Source organism: Wasmannia auropunctata, unplaced genomic scaffold (genome assembly GCF_000956235.1).
Source record: "Wasmannia auropunctata unplaced genomic scaffold, wasmannia.A_1.0 LD336116.1, whole genome shotgun sequence".
NCBI lineage: Eukaryota > Metazoa > Arthropoda > Insecta > Hymenoptera > Formicidae > Wasmannia > Wasmannia auropunctata.
Genome location: NW_012026774.1, coordinates 1340617 through 1364751, shown reverse-complemented (window position 1 = coordinate 1364751; position 24135 = coordinate 1340617). Strand labels below are relative to the sequence as shown.

At 43.1% G+C, this 24135-nt stretch overlaps 1 protein-coding gene across 1 annotated transcript; it reads left to right on the top strand.

The window, feature by feature from the left end:
- Window positions 1–818: 818 nt before the first annotated feature.
- Window positions 819–17266, top strand: LOC105456491 (paired box protein Pax-3-B-like). The gene is made up of 6 exons (XM_011700608.1): window positions 819–1290; window positions 8277–8453; window positions 13150–13290; window positions 14287–14679; window positions 15249–15433; window positions 15595–17266. Exons 1-6 carry the CDS (start codon window positions 819–821, stop codon window positions 16171–16173), a joined length of 1947 nt encoding a protein of 648 aa, XP_011698910.1. The 3' UTR covers window positions 16174–17266.
- The last annotated feature ends 6869 nt before the right edge of the window (window positions 17267–24135 follow it).

Genomic DNA, 24135 nt, shown 5'->3' with positions numbered 1-24135 from the left:
GAGGAGGAGGAGGAAGAGAAGGAGGAGAACGTGGTCACGAGCTTCGTCGAAGGCGCCTGCGCTCCAACACTCCGCGCCTACGGTTCCTCGGCTTCGACTAGGCTCTCAAGTGTCGCGACGACGTAAAAGCTCGCGTCGCGATGCGTCGTGATCGTCATCGCGCGGTCATCGGAAAAGTTATTCCGCTCCGTTAAATCGATTCCGTAGCGACTCGTTTGTCATTCCGCGTCACATGGCGAAGTTGCGAAACATGTTTGTGTTTATCAAGGGATAGTGACTGACAGTATGATTTGGTGCTATACACGTGACAGTTCGGTGGACAGTTTAATGAAGACGAGTTGAAGTACTTGAAAACAAATGGGAACTGCAGATACTCGGCGAATAATATGGGAATGCATCCGTTTTGTACCGGACTGTGTTAATGTGCTTATAGATAGAGATCTAACGGCAGAAAAATAATATTCGAGTTTGACTATGACGAAGTTGGCAAGCAACCCTATTAATAATTTCTATGGCATATCGTTTGCACGTAAATCGAAAAATGTTCGTTCAACAATATTGCTCGACGCATAGGAGAATATTTTTAGGCGGATATATTCCGAATGAGAGTAATGTCAAATGATTCGTTAACCCGAAGACGCTCGTCAGCATTTTAAGAATTCGCGATCGGCGCAGATCGGCGCGCACGAAAAATCCGCTGAATGCGAAACAAAAGCGACTTGAAGATTGACGTTCATCCGCAGAAGTGGAGGAAGAACGGGAGAGGGAGGAGCCGTTTGCTGAGAGCGTGGAGGGGGCGGAGGTGAGATCGTCTGGTGATGATGATCGGTGGCGGCGTCGCGACCCCTCCTGGTACTGCCAAGTCGGCGGCTGCGATCGACAGCGAAATGGTGCAGGTCGACGGCATTGGCAGTGGTAGTGTCAGTGGCAGTGCTAGTGGTAGTGGTAGCCCTGCGACGGGCGCGACCACCACGCGCCTCACGAACAATAGCGGTAGCGGTAATAATAACAATAACAACAACAATAACAACGGGGAGATTGGCAACAATAATGATGGACACGGTGTCGCGAATTGCACCGGCACCACCGCCTCGAGCGCGAGCGACAAGTTCTGCTGTCAGGACGAGGACGTTCCCGCCAGTACCGGTGTCGCCCGACCTTGGGAACCGCCGTCGCCGACCTTCTCCCAGACGAGATCGCACCTGCTGCAGGTACACCCGCCTCATCACCACCAGCAGCATCCGGCGGCGCATCATCATCAGCAATTGAATGTACCTTCCCTGATCGATGGTGAGTACCAGTGCACAATTATTTGCATATACTTGAAACCGAATCGAACTTAATTATTCTTGTCGAATTCGATTTAATTATTTAGTTCCCGTGTCTTTGTTTCATCGATTTTTGTTTTCGCACGATGACTCTCGATTAATATATAGCAGCTATCAAATAAATCGTTTAGAATAGTCTGTATATACAATGCAAATGCGCAATAATCGTTTAAAGATATAAATTCCCGAGTGTACTAAACTCATTAAGCTTCATGCTGAACGTTCAATATAAATTATAACAAAACAAATATTTTCATTGAGTCGCGTAATTTTTCAAGCATTTATATTTGTTGCAATTAAATATCCTCTATGCGTTCCAATACTCGTTAAAACGATATGCAGATGCTTCTGTGTTCTGTTATAGGAACATTTTTGAAATATTGATCATTATACCATTCCCCGTCCTTTTTTAAATATCTAAGATAAGACAGATGTATGTATGTATGTGTAAGCAATGACGAGCCAATTAATTCCGTTGTGTCGCGATAAATCGATAATTATGGAATACGTCACGCATCATTATTTACAATCGTGTTCCATGCGCTTTATTACAGCGAAATTACACAGTACGGTTTATTGAAATTTAAAACCGTTGTGTAATGACGAGACACCGAATATCTCCGAACACCTGAATACACTTTTGAGACTATTGAAGATAGAGACAATCAATGAAACGAAATAACGAGAAAATACGAAAAAACGCGGAAATTCTGTATTTATGACATAAAAAAATAAATTTCCTTGGATCGTGAATTTCGTCAAGCTTCCTTGACATGTCAGCATATCGGTTTTTTATGTAAATTTTGACCATTTCGGGAAATATTATAAAAAACGTAAATAACGAAAAACCGATCTTTTCATTAATTGTATTTTGTTTTATGTAGTAGATACATAGATTTTATATAACACGTATTAATTATATTAATTATATTATTATACGATACTGTGTTATATGATTATATATTTCCCTATACAATAGTATTATTGTATTATTGTAGTTAATAAACCTATAATTTAATCATTATACGTTCCCGATAACGTACAAGTTAAACATGCGGTACGTATGACGACAAATGAGTATACTGATTATATCTGCTTGATGAGAGATAACCAAGTAACTCTAATTGAATTATGAATCGTTTCACGATCTTTCGCCGCGCGAACCTTTCATTGCGGGATGGTAAAAGCAATTAACATTGAACACCTGTACAACCAAACACCTGTACAGGGCTCGTAACCAACAGTAATGGAAGCATTTCACGCCTTTGAAAAAAATCTCAGAAGTATAACGAAATCTTAATCGCAATTTCAGAACCTAATATCCATTGATCATAAAAATTGTAATAATATGGTAAATCGGAAACAGAGATACTTGAGATAATTCCTGCTTTACAGATTCTGAATTGTCACAATATTAATTATTATACATATAAAAATGTATATTAAATAAATCAGTTTGCAAAATTTTGATTAGTTTCCAAATATTATAACAATTTACATTCTACACCACTTTTACCGTGTGAATATGATCGAAACACAAAATTTTTCATACCCTAAAAAACGCAACACATTCTTGATTGTCGATGCTTAGAGCTTGTTATCAGCGTCGTCTCTTTTCAGTCTTTAATTAAGTTGTCAAAAAAACGAGGGAAACAGAATCGCGATTGTACAACAGAGACTGGCCACAGCCTGTGTTATTTCACACGAGTGTAATGTGACGAACTCCGTGTTTGCTCTTCGCATACAACACGAATGTCTGATGCAGCGTGAAATGCTCTCTGACCGCTCTCGCCTTGGCGAGCAGTTCGGTCGCGAGACCATTGATAAGAGAATAAAAGGGAGCGCACGCGATTGGGAGCAGCGGATACGCGCCTACGACGACATGTCCAACTACCGCGGATCTTTCCGCGATTCGCACTTGCCAGACGGAGCACGGGGGCTACCAAGTACCGCACTCGTTCGGAACCGGTTTCAATGCGTTGGCAACGCATACTTGCGTACTCCTCTTCGGATCGGAGAACGTGTATTACTCTCGTTTAACGCTCAATACCCGTCCATCCCGCGGGTACTCTCGATTCTCTCGCGTTCGCGTTACGCGGGGCACTTCGTTCCAGAACCCACGAGATTTTATGACCACACCCAGACCGTTTCGAGGCAGATACCATGTAGGCGATGAACGTCTTCGTTCACGAGCGAGCAAAAAGGAAGAGAGAGAAAGAGAGAAAAGGATAAGAGGAGATGTGTTTCCAGGTGCTCTGGTAGCACATTTGGGACATGGCCATACAAACTGTCGTATATGAAAGATATATACTAATTATGAAGTTATACATATATATCTGATGATTTGATCGATGATTTGCGTTGAAAGTGCAACATTCCTTTTCTCGACAATGTAGCATTTAAAAATAAATTCGCGAATACTTTCCCTTCATAAAATCTTACCATGTGTTAAGTACGTACAATTTTTTTTTGTTTAAATATCGGATTATATATTTAAATTGATTCTCTTAAATTATCATCTAATGATATTGTTCGCAAATTCAAATCTGCGAATAAATTCGATAGTTTGACGTTCCAGACAAAGCTCCTGCTTGTGGTTTGCGTGCGGAAAGCACTAATCCAGTTTAAGACTCGATACGAGTTCGCCTCGTTGTTTCCGATGCCGAGCTCGATACTTGGCAGCGCACGGGATGCCGCAGGATTTTACGACCGCACCCAGAGTGTTTTGAAACAGGTACACCTCGCGGCTAATAGCTGTCTTCGCGCGGCACTTTGTTACACTTTTGATGACCAATCGTCGAAAATGTCCGCGAAGATATATGCACTAATTACGCGTTGAATATACTACTTGCTGACTGCCAGGTTACAATTTCGCTTGAGAAATGCAATCCTTTTTTCGCAGTATCCACCCTTCGACGTTAAACTTCATGTTCGTCGATACTTCTCTAAGTCAATCTAAATTTACAATCGCAATTTACACAATCCACATTTATTGTCATTTTTAATCGCAATAACGCGCTAATCCATTAGTTAGAAGATATAAAGAACGGCTCGCTTTTCTCATTGCACGTTCAATGCTAACAAGTTTTTCACCAATTATATCATCAATGTATATCAGCCTGTGATAACGTTCAATTTGGGATATGACATCGCTTGATGTAAAATGCAAATATATAGATCAATGATGCATGATGCCGTGAATAAAATTTATGAGCAATTAGGCACTATCGCGGTGACGCGTAACACAGTTTCCACTCTTCGAGATTTTATGATTACCTTCTAGAATATATTTGCGATAAGTGCCAAGAAATATGGATTGAAATATCGTCATTTGCAAATGAATCCTCTCAATTCCTTCTTGGGTATACTATCTCGTCACGGATTCCACTAATCATCGAGTTATTACGTAAAATGCTTGCTTGCAGCTATATATATCAATGATCAACTATACATGTATAATTTGCTCTTAACACGATCTCTGTAGAAATTATAATCTGATCTAATATAAAATTACTTTTTTATGAGGCGCTACTCTCGAGTGTAAACGCAGCTACCTGTGTTTAATTTGAATTTTATTTCCGCATTAGAAAAAAAATCACTCCTATTCGATTAAAATTATTATAAAGATAAATATCTTCAAAGTAACTACATATAAATATAGTTATGTCATTATATCATGTCAGACTTTATATTCGATTGCTTCTCTGTTCCCTATTCCTTTTCTTTCCTATTCTGCGCAGCCCCTAACACGGTTTTTATATCTTCACTCTTTTGAACATTCTGCGGGTTGTGGCGATGGAACCGCCACGCTACCATACATATATATGAACTTCACATCTGCACGCATTCGTTTCGTAACATTCTTTTTGAATGACTTCAATGTGTTGCGTTTTATCTTTATGCGTGTGCGTGTCACAAACGAGCAGTCTGCATTTAAGAGTTAGCCTGATTCGCGCACCACTCGTCAGCAAACACGGTTTTACTTGAGACCGCGTCTGCGGACATGGTTCAGATAAAACCCTACTCATCGGGAGCGCGGAGCGAACGATCTCGACCGAGTCCCCGCAGAAAGAGAATCAGCTTTCCAATTTTTCCGCTTATTATCTATTATCGCCGTGTCAAGCGATCGGTCTTTACCGGCGGTGATTTCGAATGTATGGTGATTTCGAATATACCGCGATCGGCCTCTGATGCCAGAACTCGTTCAGAACCGGTTCCCGCCTGGTGTCGATGCAACGACGATGGGACGCATTTCTTTCTGTGCATCGGCTACTTTCGTTTTCACGACACCTCCGATCGCTTTGACACGAAACGAGCGCGGAATGCGCGCCCGATGTGCCATCCAGACGCGACGGGACGGACGCGGGACACTCGCGGGATTCGCATAAGTTTTATTCGACGCAACCGTCGATTTCGAGCAGCCGTCGCGAACGAGATTCCTCGGAAAATAACTTTGGCATAACTTCAATTTTGCAACAAATTCCACGAGAATTTTACGCGAATGTAACTGACAACGCGTTTTTTTTTCTTAATTAATACCTAACTGCAGCCAAGCTGATTTCGGTGTGTCGCGAATTTAAGTATAGTATATTATTTTAATATTTTATTGTCTTTTTAACGTTTCAATATAATTTATATTGCTTCTTTAATGTCTTAAATACTTAACAAAATCGTGCTTAATCAAGTAAATAAAATTGCCAAGTAAATATAAAATGAATGAACAGGACACTTGCGAATTTTGCGCGTCCAGATATGCATCAAAATTAATCATGACGTCTACAAATCTACACGATCGGCACGACTTTTGATCATTGATATATGATCTCAAGATCACCGGATGTTTAACTTTATTTCTCTAACATTTTAATCTATACTCTTAATATACATATATACTTAATATACTTAATATACATACCTATAATCTTTTTTTCAAATATGTTGCGATAACATTTTTAAACAATAAGTAAAAAAATTTTTTAAGTAGTAAAAGCGAAGAATATATAAAATGCATTTGTCATAACGTCATATATCAATGTAAAGTACAATAAAAAACAAATTACAATAAGATCATTATAAAAAACATTCAATAATGTTAAAATAAATTAATCCAAAAAGTATTGCGTTAATTTTTTTCCTTCTAGATTACAGTTAACTTCTGATTAATCGTATTCCTGATGAGGAGCCATTAGTAATTAGCTACATTGACGTCATAAATTGTGCAAAAGCGGTCGTTCGATTACGCGGGATAACAAATTGCAAATGATCCGCATAAGATGCATTCACCGAGCTGATTAGCGATCCATTTCGCTCATAAAGGACTAATTAATTAAACGTTCTCACTATGTAAACGAACTGCCGCGAATTCACGCTGAGTTCTCACTGGTTGAAACCAATTAAAACAACGCGATACAAATGGGCACGACGGACCTGTTTTCTGCCAACACTCGGGATTTAATTTCGCCCGGCGACAGTTCTCTCCCCGGTCGATCGCCGGGCTCTTTATGTAAGATCGACTGGATAAAAAGCAATTGCGCGCGCACGTCGTTTGCAAAATGACAGGCTGATACTGCCCGCTCTTAATATTGCGATATATCGCTCGATCGTAAATTGGCATCTGCGCGATCCGCGCTAAACGTTATTAAGATTAGTCGACAGTGCGGTTACGAGGAAACTGAACCTATAATAAGCACATCGTAATTTTGATCGCACTCCGCCGGCACGGTAATTAACATCTATCTCACATTTAATTCATATTATCCTTAAGCTCGCGTCGATTTACACTTGAGCCTCCGTTTCGTCCCGTCGCGATTTTATTGCATGATACGCTGTGTAATTACGTTTTCTCTCCTTTAAAATTATTTTCTACGAGTCAATCTTCCACTTAGCATAATAATCACAGTACGTACGACGAATTTGTTTTACCAAATGCTCGAAATTGAACGATTGTCTTCGGATTGCGAGTCAATAAACGATTCTTAATAGCGTCATGTGTCCGTTATCGTAAATCGTTAACTCTCTGTTCGAAATGTCATGAAGATTCAGCTATAAATCAACGAGGAAAACTCAATCCACGCGCATTCTTTCCAAAAAAATTCTTCGCACGTGACGATTTAGTTGCTTCCATAGCTACATTTTATACGAGCGTATAATAAACCAATTTTGCATCTTCCTTTAACGTATCATATAAAACCAACAAACACATATACATACTGATTGATTGTCGTCGTATATTATAGCGTCAAGTTTATTAAATAAACGATAAAGGATAATTTCTTATTAAAATCTGAATTTGCTTGGAAATCAATTAACTTCTGCTAATTCCACAACATTGATTGGCATGTTGATGGCCATCTAAAAGCAACGATAACCATCGAAGACGGAAAATAAAATTGATAAACACCTGAAACCAAAGTTCTTGTAATACGATACATTATATTCCAATAAAAAATGTAAATGCTGTACGAGGATAATATCAATGCGAGTATGAATATAAATTAATTATTAGCCATAATTTGAATGACAGGTATCTCTTGACTGCGCTTTCCAACATTCTTTAAGACCATATCAATAACGGGATCGCGAGATCACGTTCAGCAACTTAAATTAATGCGCCTGAACGTGAAGTTATTTGACCGTGACCACTTTCGTCACAGCGATTACGCAGGCGATTGTTAATTTAACGAAGCATTCAATTCACTTCGGGGATCCTAAAAAAAAGATCCTTGTGAGAAAAGATTCCCGATTATCTCAGACCCGTAAAATCATCTCTCGATTCTCGTTAACCAATTTCACAAAAATAATTTGGAGAAATAATCTAAGAATGCGAAAATGTGATAAAATTATGATGAAGACAGACCGAGATTTCATCCTGGCAATTATCATTAGTTATTCGGTATGCGATAATTTCATTATTATACGTATTACAACGACATGTTTCTCTGATTGCAGGTGTGAATTTACAAAATTGCACGGCCGGTCCGTTCGCCAGCGGCAATAACGGCAACGCATCGCGGCAACGTCTAATCGAATTGTCACATGGATTAGGAGCACTCAGGCATTACAACGACCTCGCCAACCACGTGCTGTCATTAAACCAACAGGGCGCAGTCGTTACGAAACTTTTAGGTTTGTGTAAAGTGTATTTTTACGATTTATATACCGCGATTCGCTGCCTTAGAGCGAGGAGAATCGCATTTGCGATATTTATACGCTCGATATTATGCCCCACGTTGTTTCTTATCGTTGACGATAAGAATATGCAAATTATTGGGTGACATTCCGAATACGAGAACCTACTCGTAGGGAAACTACTCCGTTGACATATCGCTATTATGTTCGTCAACCACTATATGCCTATCGCGAGTATCGAGCGCCACGCACGCATTACGTACGTACGTAATTTCGATACGAGAAGTCAAGGCAGAAATCATCCATTTATATTCTACGTTTCCAAGAATAACATCGATCCTCTGGAAATGGGAGAAAAATAGATGTTGGAAACGCATGAGGGAAGATTTTTCAAAGTCGAGAACTATTAGGTAAATTGATATATATAAGACTTTTGTCGTATTTGTCAAATAAAGTTTTGAAATAATTCCTATTCATGAGAAAAAATAATACTGACAAATGTCTTTCTTATCTAAACAAAAAGTTCTTTTAATCTATTTTTTAAAACAAAGACAAATTAATAATTTTATTTAAATTTTTCTTATTTTTTTAATGGTTCTCTCGCTTCTCTTCATCCTCTCTTTTGTAAATTTGAAATTTGCATAATTCTCGATTGTACTTTTTCACTGCGATTCACGCGGCAGTTACTGCGGCGACCTCAAACGATACCGCGTTAATATCTCGAGCGATTTCAAGCAAGGCAAAGAACAGGGGATAGCGCCAAACTCGCGGCGCATGGTCAGACATAACGAGCGTCATGAAAAGCGCATTGGCCACTCGAAGCTCGTTAGCTTGCCAAAATTAACACGTAATAACCACTTCTTTCACACATTAAATTTCAGCACCTTGGCAACAAGCTTGAATAATTCGTCAATGATCGCGCCAGTCATTAGCCTCTCTACATTCCAACGGATTAATGCCAAGTTTCGATTCTCGCTCCTCTTTAATTCAAATATTAAATGTTAAATTTGAAATTTTATTCCCCGTAGTTATATACATTTTTGGTTATCACACAAATTACATTAGCTTCAATAAAAATTCTTCTTTATCATTTCCTTTATAATTCAATAAAGATTTATATCATTTACTTTACAACATAAATATATCTCAAAAAGGCTAAACACTCAAGAAATCACATCCTGAGTTTTTATGCTGACATTTGTGTTTTTTGCGACTACCTGTGCTGCTCTTCGTGTCTTGTACCTTCGACCGCCATATTTCGCGAGTTAATGCAAATCGGGGCGCTTTCGCCGAGATGATGGGCACGCGAGTGCGATCTTGCACGCGAGAAACGCGGTGAAACTCGCGGAAATTTAGACCCCGAAGGAGATTGGGAATCGTCGGACGTATCCATACGAGCGGACGGAAGCTCGGATCGGGCGTTCGAGGAAAGGCCAGAAAGACGAAGAAGAGAGGCAAAAGAAGGAGGAGGAGGAGGAAGAAGGATCCGCGCGCCGAGAGAGGCGAACAATAAAAAATGGAGGCGAGCCACCGAGCATCGCCGAGTGGAACGCCGGAGTTTCTCTCTTTCTCGTAGACCTGCCTCTGCCTACCTCGCGGTCCTCGTTAACTTTACGAGCCGCTCGTAAAAATACCGTTCGTGGCCTGCTCTCTCGCGCGGCGCGCCGATAATGTCTTCATCTCGCTGGATACGGACTCCTTAGGCGTCCGAGGTGAATATAATGTACCATAATCGGCCGACCAATTACTTAACGACGGCGAACAATTAATCCCTTCGGCGCGAGCGAGCGGCCCCGCTTCACGTTGATACGCGAGTCGAGGAGACAAGTGGCGTTACGCGATATCTGGTCACTTCGTCGCCGGGAACAGATATAAATTACATCGCGGTATCTCGTTCATTCATATTCATGAGCTAAAAATACGATTCGATTATATCGATTTTCGTGTCTTCAGAGGTTGCGGCTTTGACTCTCTTCGCTATATCGATTACAGAAGATCGGTTCAAAGGGGTGGATTGAGAGACTACGGGATAAATGGCCAAAATTTCAAAAGCATATGCTGCATTATAAGCTTAACACGTCACTATTGCGGTCGTTAGGGTAACTGGACAGCAATCGAGTGGACAATGCCGAAGGCGTTCCGGTTGTTTGCTCGTAGTTTCTATTGCGATGCTCTTCATACACGCCCCGCCCGTGTAATCACGCTAATCTCGCATTATCAATTTATAAAAGAGATCACCTCGCCCGCGAGCGCACGCATGCGACGCGCATTGAATGCAGCCTTCTCCTTCGGCTCGTAACGACGGCTTGTAACCACGGCAGCGACTGACATCCATCCACTGTTGCTCGCGAGTAACCCTAACCGGCTAACGAAATTGGCTTCGTGCGGTTTCTTTTATTAAAAACGGCGCACCGCTCAAAAATTTTATGTACGCACGCACGTAGGCGCGCACACACGTGCACACAGGAGGTAAACCGAGAGAGGAGCAAGTCGAACGAGCAACAATGAAAAACGGTGGCCAGGATGGGAAGAGATCGGCAGGGAGAGATGAGGCGGGGAAAGATAGATACAGGGACGGAAAGACAGAGATGAGAAGCTAAAGGACGAAGAGAGGAAGGGACGGGGAGAAAGAGAGAAAGACCCAGGGGATAGCAGGTCGAGGCAAGGAATTTGCTCGCGGCATGGATACCTATTAGGTGGATACATCGTTTATATACCCGGCACGCACTTCATCCGTGGGAGCGCACGCGATACCCTCTGCCGAGTTTAGCCGTCATTATTGTTATTAATAATAGTACGTAACGACCGATAATTGCTCAAGTCTGCCTGCGCCTCTGGTTTCCATTACCTCACGATCTCCCGGCATCGTCCACCGCGGAGGATTGACGGATACCTCGCTCCCCCTCCCACCCTTCCTCCCTCCCGAAGACGCTGGTCTTTAAGAAAACCGCGACAGAACGCGAATGACGGATGATGCATGCACGTACGAGTGACGCGTCCACCGTCCTTCCACCGATGAATCCGCGCGTAATTGGGGTCGGAAGGCGAGTCTCCCGATGGGACCCCTTACGCCTGATAGTTGACGTTGATATTAGCACGCGAGCGTGACTCTCGTTTCTTCGCTTCTACCGTGTCGCTCGCGAGAAACGGGGCAAAAACAGCGGATACGCGGCGTGCCTTAAGCGCAACGTATACAGCTTTGGGTACATATCATTAGTAACAGCGTGACGCATTTGACAAAGAAAGATGAATTTTATAATATAATGCACAATTGCGATTGCAATCTATCCAAATCGTAATCCAATCGTCATTGTACACGGTTTTAATGAAGTTATCGTATACAATTAACGTATATATCGTATCTCAGTGTATACAATGACAACGATAATAAATTATTTTAACTGCAGAAATATTTAATTTACTTTTAAACTATATAGATTTTTTGTACGAAACGTTTCATAATACTATAACCTAATGCATTAAAATTGGGTTGATCAGAACGTATACTACCTCTTTCGTTCGTCTTTTTACGGTATCAACAACATGCAATCGATGATATGCATAGCCTTATCGTACTTATAATATGCTTACGAGCTGTGCGCGTCTTACAATAGCATTCACTTGTGGGTACTAATTAATTCATGACTAATTGACTGCTGCGTCGCTCATTGTCTTTCCCACGAGTAGCAAATTATAAGTTTGGTTTCTATGGAATATATGACAGCGGTATATCTAAACGGTGGTCTTAAAATACATATATTCTTATCTATGACCGATATTTTAACATTTATTTTAATATCTTAATAAAATATATGTCCCCATATCTCTAAGAAGGAGAGAAGGCAAGAAAAGAAAGAGCAAAGAGAAGGAGAGAAGGCAAGAAAAGAAGGAGCAAAGAGAAAGAGAGAGAGAGAGAGAGAGAAAGAGAAAAAAAGAATATTCGGTAACCTTTGATAATTTTCATAAATGGTACCAGGCCTTACTGATCTAAGCATACGATTTAATTCTTAAGCAGACACTTGGCGCGCGATAATGACGCTAAAAATTATCACAAGCTAACGCGCAGTGGTTACACGTGTGTAGATAATTTTCTTATATTGCGATGCATATTACGTAAGCATCCTCATGCTGTCCTAATTGCCGCATTATGAGTCCGCCCAGATACGAAGATAGGATTAATATCCGTTTGTCGGTAGCACGCGATGTTAAGCGATATTGCCGTGACTTTTGTAATATTATATGTTGTCATTTGTTATTTTTTCTCGTTCTTACATTTGCCATATTCATCAAAATGTTCCCTATATTCACCTTAAAAGGCTGAGAAATTCCCAATTGTATATAACTTATACGGCACAATATTCAAGGCGATCGAATGTTTATTTCGACTGAATGGAACACACACAAATTACATCTAATATACCATTCAATTACAATGTATAATATTACAATTATCACTCTTTTCACATCAATCACGCCTGTGAAAGATACATTTCGGATTTCGAGGCGCGTGCATCGCGTGATTTTCGGGAATTACGGCGAGCTTCGCGAGTTTTGGCGTGACCGAGCTGCCGAATAGGGGCGCAAAATATAAATGTGCCATGCCGCGGCGTCATTTACGAGCGATTTTATCGAGGAAGCCAGGAGTTTTGCCAATGCATCGCGTCCTTGAAGCCCCCGGTTTATCGTGTTTCAGGTACGTTGCGCCCGCCGGGTCTGATCGGTGGCAGCAAGCCGAAAGTAGCGACACCGGCTGTCGTCGCTAAGATCGAGCAATATAAAAGGGAGAACCCGACTATCTTCGCCTGGGAAATTCGGGAGAGGCTAATCTCCGAAGGTAAGATAATAATGCCGGATCGACATTTATCGGAAGGACGAACACCGTATGTCTTCAGATTAAATTGAAATAAATTTATGAGCCGTATCGCATTTAAAAATTACCTGCGAAAAGGAAGATAATAGCTGGCAAATCGATTATTTTATTTTACGGGAAGAGCAAATACGATAACGTAATAATTACGAAGCGTAAGCGTTTCGAAAGATTGATCGACTTGACTAACATTGACACTGATTAAGATTTTTTTGCAGTAAGTATATCTTAGAACGCTTAGTCATAACGTCGAGTCTTCGCTAGCGCGATGCATAAACTAGCGTGTTCCTTACTTAATTATGCTCGTCCTCTGTAAGCCATGCGAATGCAAACCGTTCGTGATTACAGAGACGCACGTATGAGTAACGTATAATTTAACGAAAGAATTAAGAAACGCGTTTTCTGCGACCTTACTTCTTGACACACATACCATTCTCGAAGCATTCATGCTAACACGAATATCATATTATAATCAGTAAACTTCGATATGTTTTTTGCTGCAACGGAACGCTGTCACTTAAAAAATTTTCTATGGGCTGTCATTCGACAGCGTCAAAAGTTATGGCTTATAGCATTGGCTACGTTCAGCAAACAAAGTAATTCAATGAGCGCTTAGTAATTTTTTTAACATGATTGCAGGTTCTTCCCTTATAACACAAAAATCAATGTTATTATTCCTGCAACAATATTGTAATATTGCAACGTTGCTGCAGTATTTTTAGAATGTTCTATATGAATTACCTTTAGTTCTTTGCTGGATCTAAATAACAAATCAATCGTAAAGAATTACTGAACTTTCACTGAACGGCTCTTTTTCAACGCAGCCCTTAACAATAACAGAGTTGTTGTGAATAATTGCACGTTCGTATTGAAATCTTTGTCGTATTCGTGCTACGTGCTAATGTACCTCACGGTACCTTCGCGACTCGGGTTGACCGCAACATCGGTATTCGCCTGTTCAAGGGGTATGCAGTAACGCGACGGCGCCGTCGGTCAGCAGCATCAATCGGATACTGCGGAACCGCGCGGCGGAACGCGCGGCCGCGGAATTCGCGCGTGCCGCCGGCTACGGCCTGTACGCGGCCGCCGGACCGCATCCATACTTCAATTCGCATCAACATCCGACGACAAGCCATCATCTGCCGGCGGGCTGGCCAGCGCCGGGAGCAGCCGGACACCCGTGGATGCTGCCGCCTCTCGCCACTGGTATATCCGGCGCGTCCGCTTTGCTTTTGCCACCGTCCCTGAGTCCCGGTGCGGCCGCGGCGGCGGCCGCGGCTGCATCCGCGTCCGCCGCGGGCACTTCCGAGCACGCGCTTCACGCCGCTGACGCGCTCGCTCGTGGATATTTGCAAGGTAACGAAAGAGAAATCGTCCTTCGATGTCGCGACGCGAAATTCATCTTACGAGAAAATATCCTTTACCTGGTTCTATAAAATTATTCTGCAGTTTCTTCCAACAGACTAAATTGATTCGTTCAAATAAATTAAATCCCAAAATTTAATTTGTAGATTTGTACATAATCATTAAGACGTAAACGAAGAATGAGAGCTAAGAGCGAGAGTGAGAGAAAGAGTTTAAATTTTTTACGATTTAACTTTTCACATTTGGATGAAACTTAATATTTGTGTAGTTTCTTGCTAAATATTTACGGCTATTGGTACTCATACGTTGAACAAATAGCACCGTAGTCGCCATTCTATAATTTTGAAAATCTGTATACTAATCTTCCAAAATATATTATTTCATATTTCTTGTAGAAAAATCGGAATTTCGTGTCACTCATATAGAAGTACACAAATATTAATATTCTCTTTAGTTTTTTAATTAATTTGACAATATAACAGGAGGCTTTTATTATTGGGTTGTTGTATTTAAAAATGCAACACACAGCCCATAGAAAACGTATTTCTATTAATGTACAGACGGCGACGGAGATGACGGAAGCTTAGACGGTTCGGAGCAGCCCAAGTTCCGGCGCAACCGCACGACTTTCAGTCCGGAGCAGCTTGAAGAACTCGAAAAGGAATTCGAGAGATCGCATTACCCGTGCGTGTCAACACGCGAACGTCTCGCCTCGAAAACGTCGCTCTCGGAAGCCCGCGTTCAGGTGAGGATCTACCAATAGATAAAGATAAAAGAGCCGACGCGACGACGCAGGGTCTAATTCGACATTTGTAAATTGGAGAAGGCCCTGCGGGACAACGGCCGCGTCGTTCCTGTTTCCGACTTGTTCACGAGCGTTCTAACGACCTAACTCGTGACTCTTAGGTTTGGTTTTCCAACAGACGGGCAAAGTGGCGTCGTCACCAGCGCATGAACCTCTTAAAGCGCTCGCCGCCACCGCCACCACCACCACCACCGCCGCAGCCGCAGCCGCCGCCGCAGCAGCAACCGCACTCCGCTACGTCCGCTATGGAAATCGGCCAGCGTACATCCAGCTGCTCCATCGCCGGCATGGGCGGCGAAAGTAGCGCGTTTCGCGCTGTCGTCGCTAATTCCGCGGCCAGGGACGCCGGCCTCGACCGACCCGACAGGATCGACAGGCATGACTCGATACCGAAGCAACCGGAAAGGAAACCTAGCGCCTTCCGAATGATTAGTCAACTGGTGGGCGAAGATTCCGGACTCTCGAGACCAACCAGTCCAGCGTACGATCAGCGACAGGGATCCGGTCTTGGTCCACGACCGAGTTCGGCGCACAGGATACGCTACGATCAGAATGAGGACGAAGACGAGGAAATTGACGTTCAGGATTCCGATCAGGATGTACCGTCGTCGCCACCGGTCGCTTGGAGAGATCATTGGACTGACCAACAACCCTTGGAACTGACGAAGCACGATCGTTGAACGAGACGTAATATCTCAGTTTGATTTCGAGCGACACACTAGTGCTCGGAGTGATGTTTTCGCAAAAAAATCGAGCGGCCGCCTTGCAGCTTTTATTTATTGAAAAATATTTATTGGACAAATCACATGGATCAGCAACTACCAATGTTCAAAATGCACCGTCGCGTCAGTTCTTTATATCTATTGGTGAACGATAAGTGTAAAAGTGATAAAATGTTTTTTTTGGTCAAATTTAATAACAAAAACGCTAGTGAGCCATGTTTTTTTTTTCTTTACGGTGCACAAAGTATAGTAAATCGAAAAATGTCAGATTTTATTTTATCAGTAAATATCGTTAAAAATTATCAATGCCGTTCAGTTTACACGCGAGTGATCGAGTGATAAATCGACTATAACTTGCTGCATCGGCAGCTGACTCGAGTGGACGATTAATCGGCGCGTAGTGTCAGATGCGGCACCGCGCGTGTGCATCTAGTATTTTCTCTCTTCTCATTATTGTCGGGCGCGGCTCTTCTCTCTATTGGTTGAAGTTTTTAATATCTATGGAAAACTGCTTATTACACGAACATGGACGATTTCTTGTAATCGCGAATAGGTGTTGCGAGCTGTATAATATTAAAACGCAACGTCATCAATGTCATTGTAATTATTATTGTTGATTAGATAAGTGATCCAATGCATATCGCGTGGCAAAAGCAAAGCGCTATTAGATCGCTCAAATCTACCTGGGGAGCCGTTCGTGTGCGAGTAGAGAATAAAAAATATATATACCGTGAAGAAAGAATGAGATTGTTCGAGAACTCATTCGGTACTAGTCCTAGCGAATCTTTATTTAGGGACGTGCGTTAACTAGGTACTTGAAATAGAAGTAAGGGAAGAAAACACAGATAATCCTATACGAACTGTGTTAAAATAATATGTTTATTTAAATGAAACCGTTTGTAAATATCTACACACGGCGTCACAGCTCATTCTCTCTTGCAAACTCTCTTCCAAATTTTCCCTCTAACTAGCCTCCGACAGACAAAACAGTTTTTGGCGAGCCATCAAATATCCGCACAATGAAATATGTTATATTGAAATAAATTTACATAAATATTCTGCCGTCTAGTTCATTGAATTAATTTCCTTCCAATCCTAATCTGAATAATGAATAAAAAAAAATTTATATATAATAAAATATAATTTCTTAACTGTTATTAGTGCTTAAAAATTATTTTAATCAATATAATTTCTTATAACTGTTATTAATTCTTAAAAATTTCTTTAATCATAATACATTAAATACAAGTATAAAAAATATAAAAAAATGCAAGACATTCTTCATGTAATAATCTGAAGTTAATAACTGTTTGCTCTATGAACTATACATCTTTCTTTACCGATTTACGTTGATATTGCTATGGACATCAATACGTAAAATAATCGATATTGCAAGGTACTCTAGGTACCCTCTGATTTATGCTCCCCGGCAATTATCCTTGGTAGAATACATTTCCGCATATCTTCTAATGCGGTACAAGATATTCCGCTACGGATCGCGCACCTCAAGTCTAATACTCTTCCCTTGCTTATCTCTTATTAAACCGCTCGCGGATACCGACATCATGGATATTCTCCACGACCATTCAGCCGCGTATACCTACTTAAACTGCCGTTTTGTCAAAGGCGAGAAAAAAAATTGAGCACGCACAAGAAAGGTAAAATTATCTCCTGCTTAATGTTCCATAGAACGTAGCACAAGTTTGCCGGGTAAGGTTCCTGTGCAAAAATCGAAGATAATCCAATCCCTCCTTTCGCGCTCCGCGGACGCATTATCTGCCGCGAAGGTTTATTCGTACTTCGCGCACTTCGAGATTCTCATAAAATACCTGTATGCGATAGAACTTAAATTCGCGCTGCAAGAACACGTCAGTTCCACCTGACAGCGCGATCACCGCCGGGACAGATCCATTCCATCGAATATGTATTCTGGGACCAGTCTCAAAGACGCGTATCCGAGTCGCGTCGATCCGAAGGATGCACGGAGGCGAGGATAGAGGAAGGGGAGAAAAAAGCGCGCGAACGAGGGAAGGCTCATCGACGATTAACTCGAATCTACGGTTTCGTCAGGCTCGCAAATAAGGAATCTGCGCGCGAAACTGGTTTTCACCGGGCGACACTTTCTTCCAACGGAGCACGGGTGGAATCGCTTGTTGTCGTTGAGAGCACGAAAACATTGGGATTCGCGCGACATTTCGGATATCGTGGCCCCGCGTCAACGGTCGGCGCGAGCGGCGAATTTATGGCCCATGCTCGGCTTCACAAGCCAGGAATATGCACACGGCAGGACGAGGAAACGCACAGATCCAGCGACTCACAAGAGATCATCGGAGAGAAAGAAAGAGAGAGAGAGAGAGAAAACGCTGAGAGCATGTAATACGAGCAGATTCGTTAATGGTGTTAACACGACGAATCTACGTTACCTTTTCACGCGCATATCTCTTTTTGGTAGTCGGATCTGAACGGGGGATTCTGCGAGATTCTATTAGCGCATGAATGAAACGACTTTGGCAGTCTGGTCGGCGACGTGGATAGAATGATACGAAAGACAGGTCCCGCGAGAGGTAACAAAGTCCTGCAAGTGGTATACGAGGCTTTTGTAGGAGCGACCATCACGCGCGTCCGAGTAATTTGAGCCGTCCGAAAGTGGATAGGGAAACAGGAGGATGCCCAATAACGAAATCAGAGCCTGCATAAAAGATAGCGATCGCGTCGATTTCTTCATTGAGAGAAAAGGCTCGTCGTGATTTCATAAAATACCAATTTTGAGTAACTAAACAAATAATTACGATTTGGGAAAAATTTGCATGTCAATTTTTGCTTATTTAATCGCTCTTTAAATTCTCTTTACTTTCTCTTAAGCCCGTATTAGACTGTGCATTAGAGATTGAGGATTACAAATTAGAAGATTGGAATTCGATCAATCAGATAATTTCAATTTTTTATTCCGTTCCGTTCTGATTGGTTAAATTCTAATCTCCCATTCGCAGTCTTCAATATGTGTTCTTCAATATCTAGTCTAATACGGACTTAACGGATCGTCGTTAACTTTACCCTTCGTCTGAACCGGAGTTTTCAACATCGGTCAATTCAACTTCCGCACGCGCGATTCCATTCACCTGCCGTCGCTATACGCTATACACGCTAAAGAGATCCAACGCAAACAGTCGGCAGAAGAGTGGCGAACGGATATCGGCGGCATTGTAGTGCCAACAGACTCTTGCCGAAGGCGTTAATGCTGCCGGGTGGGTGAGGATCGGTCGGCGACTCCTGACGAGAGAAGAAAAGAGCCGAGCGAGCGAGCGCGTGCACGCACGTGGTAGGAGCGAGTAGGAGCGAGGTGGGAAATAGAACGCGAAGACGCGCGAGAGAGGGACGCGGTGCCGGAGTCTTCGGGTGTTGGAGGAGGTTCGTCGGACACGGTCGAACGGTCGGCCACAGGAAAGCAGAACGTAACAATTACTATCTGCGCCCGATCGGCGCGCGGCAAGATTAACGATCTTACTCTCTCGGCGGGCACGTCGGCCCCGTCTCAAGCCGCGATTGCTCACGGAAGGGGAGCGAGGGGGAGCCGACGTTAAAGTCACCTCCTCCTTTGCTCAATGAGATATTGCCTGCCTGAGATAGCGCACCTTTTCGCGCGCTAAATCGCGCGCGCTCGCCCGCTCGCTCACTTCAAATCGCACGTTACCGGGGCCAGGGCATAACCGCGCGCAACCCGCTTGCTTAAGCTGAGATACTCGGGCGTTAACGAGAATTAGGATGAAGGGGATTACTGACGGACACGACTCGTCGTTCGTTCACCGTATACAAATTACGTTAAGCCACTTCTGTCGCGCTGATCCGTGAGAAAATACTCGAATCGCGTTTCGTGCAATAAAGAGCAAACAGCAAACGTCTTCTCTTAATCGACGAAATCACGCGCGTTGACATCAAGCGCACTAAGACGAAAAGTTTATGCACGTTAATGATTATCTCGAGATTTTTATTCGGGATAAAAAGTCCTCTGAATTTTTTCAAAAGTGAAAGAGTAATCCGATACGCGGGCTTTTATTACAAATGGCGAGATTGCGCAACGAAATACTTTATTAAATAAGCAAATTGTTTTTATAAATTATATAAAAATTACATTTTTATTTTAATTGCATTCATGTTCAAAATTTGTGCAGAAATAATTAGATAAGCAATACATAATCAAGAGACAATCAATTGCGTGCTCAATAATCATTCATCTACACAAGTTCGCTTTCCTTTAAATTCCCGCGAAATATAAATGCGACAACACTATATAAAAACATTCAAACATACAGCTTAATTTAAGCGCCGATATGCTCGAAAGTGTCGAAGCCTCTCAGAATGATGTTTGCTCGTTACTAAGGATCCAAGAAAGAAGAAGGAGAAAAAGGTTTTGACAGAGAGACGAAAGAAGAGAAGGAGGAGAGGTGGCGCGATCCGGTAATAATACGCGAGAAATCGTGAATTAGTGAGAGTCTTTTTGAGCGTGCGGACGGAGAAAAGGAGTGCCCGATGATTTCTCGCCCAATTAGAGTCGACCGGGCTATAAACTTCTTCGCGGATAAGATAGGACCCCGGTTTTCTGTGTTCTCGTGTTCCGAGGGCGAGAGAGGGGCCCGTAATGTCCCGCTTCAGCCCGGAAGCCTTCCAGGTCGCATATAGACCGGGAGTTTGACTTGGAAGCAGAAACAGAAAGAGAGCGAGAGGGAGAGAGAGAGAGAGAGAGAGAGAGAGAAAGAGAGAGAGAAGATGAGATCGAGGACTTAGGCCAGCAGAACGATGAAGAGAGAAAACGAACCAGGGAGACACAGGAAGAAAGATTAACAGAAAGATGTGTAAAAGGAAGAATAAAAAAAAAGAGAAAGAGAGAAAAGTGGAGAAAGGGGATAAAGCTGTGGCAAGGAGGACAGAATCGGGGGGAAAGAGGGTACCTGAGCATTGGGACGGAGCTAATTGGCTCGTCCAGTGCCCATTGAAATCGCCGTCCCGGTATCGCCTTCGATCCACGGAGCACATATACGCGCCAACGTTTCAGGACGATCAATTAAATGGAAATGGTCGGGAGATATCCCACCAGAAACAGACGTTCTCGCACGTTTCACGCTCCGCCGGGTTAACCCATGCCGGCGACCGGCGTGGCGCGGCGCGGCGCGGCGTCGGGACCAGCACGACGCGGCATCGCCCGAAAACGACTCCCGGAGGTTTTTGGGCACGAAAGAGAGGGAAATAGAACGAGTGATTGGGCGATCGTGGTCGCGTGCATCACGATTCAACGAGCTGTGAGCATAAGAATTCGGCCGAGAGAAATTCACGGTCGGATGACGCTTCTCTTAACGCCGCTATACCTTACGATAATTCCGCGAGATAAGGAAAATTAACGCGCGAGTACACGGCAAGTTATAAATGTATCGTATTATATGCAGGTTCCAGTAAATCTCGTAGTGTATAGCCGCGACCAGGAGAGATAGTTTCTCGTGAAAAAAAATAAATAATGTACAGAATCAATTTTTTTTTTCCATCGATTGTGAGATTTTGCGTAGGTTTGTGTATAGCCAATATTGCATGCCAATGTATAGCAAAGCTTTTTTTAAAACGACATATTAATGTTATAGCACGTATAATCTTCACACACAGAGGTGTAATGGCACACACGTAACTTCACTTCCGCAATTAATCATGCATTCTCGAATTTCTTAATGGAAGAGCGACTGAAATAACCATCGAGTCGAACGGCACCAATTGTCCGTCACGCATTCCGGAATCGCGAAGATCTTTTTCTATGAGATAAATTTCTACACAAATATTCGCGCTAACGGCAGGTGCACCGCCGGGAACCACTCCGAGCCGCATATCTAAATTACTACCGACGATCTTTCGCTGCAAACGTGCTTGTCAAATGGCGTCCATTTAAATCAATTTCGTCGAGAATTTCGCGGGGTATCTTTGAAACGAGAGTCAAAACTGTCTTCGGTAATTTGAAAAAAAGACGAAAATTTCTGTCTAACAGAGATATTCTGTTTTCGATGCTAATTTTATATGGTCAACGAGAATGTCCCTCTTAAATTCTCTATTATCATAATGTACCATCACAGTTTATCTATCGATATTTCCCGGAGAATAACAGCGTGGATATCATCACGGTGCATCACGCGGAGATTTGCGAATATGCATGATCCTGACCACTTCGACGCTGACGCTCGTAAAATCTCATATTTCGCGATCTCGAGGTCGAGACTACCGATTTTATTTCAGACCATTCGGAATCTCACACTCTGGTGTGTAGACTGATTCCAGAGAGTTCAATTGGAAGCTTCGGAAAAGACGTCACGAGCTTTGCGATATCGCTCTGCCGCATAAATTTCACCGATATTACCCGCGAGTGCAACCGTTCTATTTCGCGCAATCGGCATCGCATCTCCGAAGGAGCGCGCTCTCAGGATATAATGCACGCTTCTCGTCGTCTCGTACCTCGCCCTTCATTCGTCCACTTCGCTTTGCTCGCGTGCAACCTGCATGTATCACGTAGCTCACGCTCACACGGCACCCCACGCGCGCGCGAGTGTGTGTGTGTGTGTGTGTGCACGCGTGCGTGCATGCGTGCGTGCATGCATGCACACGTAGGGCCGGCGACCGAAGTAATGGCGCAGAAGCCGACTCCTACTACTCCCGCGATCTGAAATGAGCGGACTAGGATGGTGTCGACGTGATGTACAGCGACAGGGTCGATAGCGTTACAAGAGCTACTAACCCTTCCCTCGTTCCGAAGCTCCTTCCCTTCGCTCTTCTCGCTCTTCCACGTTCGTCGGCCTCCACCACCATCGCCGCCGACTCAGGCATCTCCCAATGCATCGGCGTATAAACCAACGTCTCGTGGTCAGACCGTGGTTCTCCCTTCGTCGTTCCTCTCTTTCCCTCTTTTTCTCGTCACCTATATACTCTCGTTGTCTTTCGATGCCCATCCCGCACTCTCGCTTCCCTCTTTACTCACCGCGTCTCGGCCGATTTTTCTGCTCCTTATCCCTCTCCGTCGTATCCCGATACGTTCTCGGTGTCTCTTCCATTATTTCCGTCATCTCACTATCGCCCTTTCCCTTCCCTCCCCTCCTCCATATCCCGCACCTTTTTTCTCTTCGTTCCCTTTTGCTGCTCAATATCTCGCTACGTTTCGTCGTCTCTCACTTAAAGGAATAGTCGAGCGCGATCGCGTTTACATGTGACGAAGGCACCTAAGAACGAGTGGCTATCGAACCACTAGCTTATTATCGGAGGTATTAGCATGTTTATATGAAAGCAACCGAGAAACTCGCATTAACAGTGCTCCGCCAATCTTTTGTATTTGTGATCAATCAGATGCCCGCCCGAGGATACGCCTAGTCAATACGCAAATATGCGAGGAAGAGAAGTAGTCCTTCTCCCTTTTTTTTATCCCCGTCGTGAGATAAGACCGATTATCATCGTGCCGCTTGGCATACAAATGATTGCGTTATCATCGGGTATACGCTCGAATTGCGTTATCACGTAGCGCGTATGAATTGGTGCTCGATTCGCTGGAATGCAATGAGAACCGAGTGACTTCGGGCTGTGCACTCGGCCTCGGTGGCGATAAAATATCGAATTGAGAGTGATAAGCGCGCTGAGAATTGATTGCGGAGAATTTGTTCGGCAGCGGATCAGAGGAAGAGAGAGAGAGAGAGAGAGAGAGAGAGAGAGAGAGAGAGAAATGAGAGGGAATGGGATACGTATGCGGGGCTCATATAAGGTGCCGTGATGTCACGGCGCGAATGAAGTAGCCGAGAAGGAGGGAAGGAAAAAAAAGCCAGGCGAAGCGGCGCGAACGGGGAACGGTTAAAATGTAACGAGGTTCGAAGTAAAAAGGACGATTTAATTTATCTGCAGAAAAACACG

What these genes read in the sequence shown, in the direction of transcription:
- LOC105456491 (XM_011700608.1), top strand. Translation starts at nt 819, where the DNA reads ATGATGATCGGTGGCGGCGTCGCGACCCCTCCTGGTACTGCCAAGTCG. An exon ending in AGTCGTTACGAAACTTTTAG is followed by an intron (nt 8,454 to 13,149) that starts GTTTGTGTAAAG and finishes ATCGTGTTTCAG; the next exon opens with GTACGTTGCGCCCGCCGGGT. An exon ending in GGAGAGGCTAATCTCCGAAG is followed by an intron (nt 13,291 to 14,286) that starts GTAAGATAATAA and finishes CGCCTGTTCAAG; the next exon opens with GGGTATGCAGTAACGCGACG.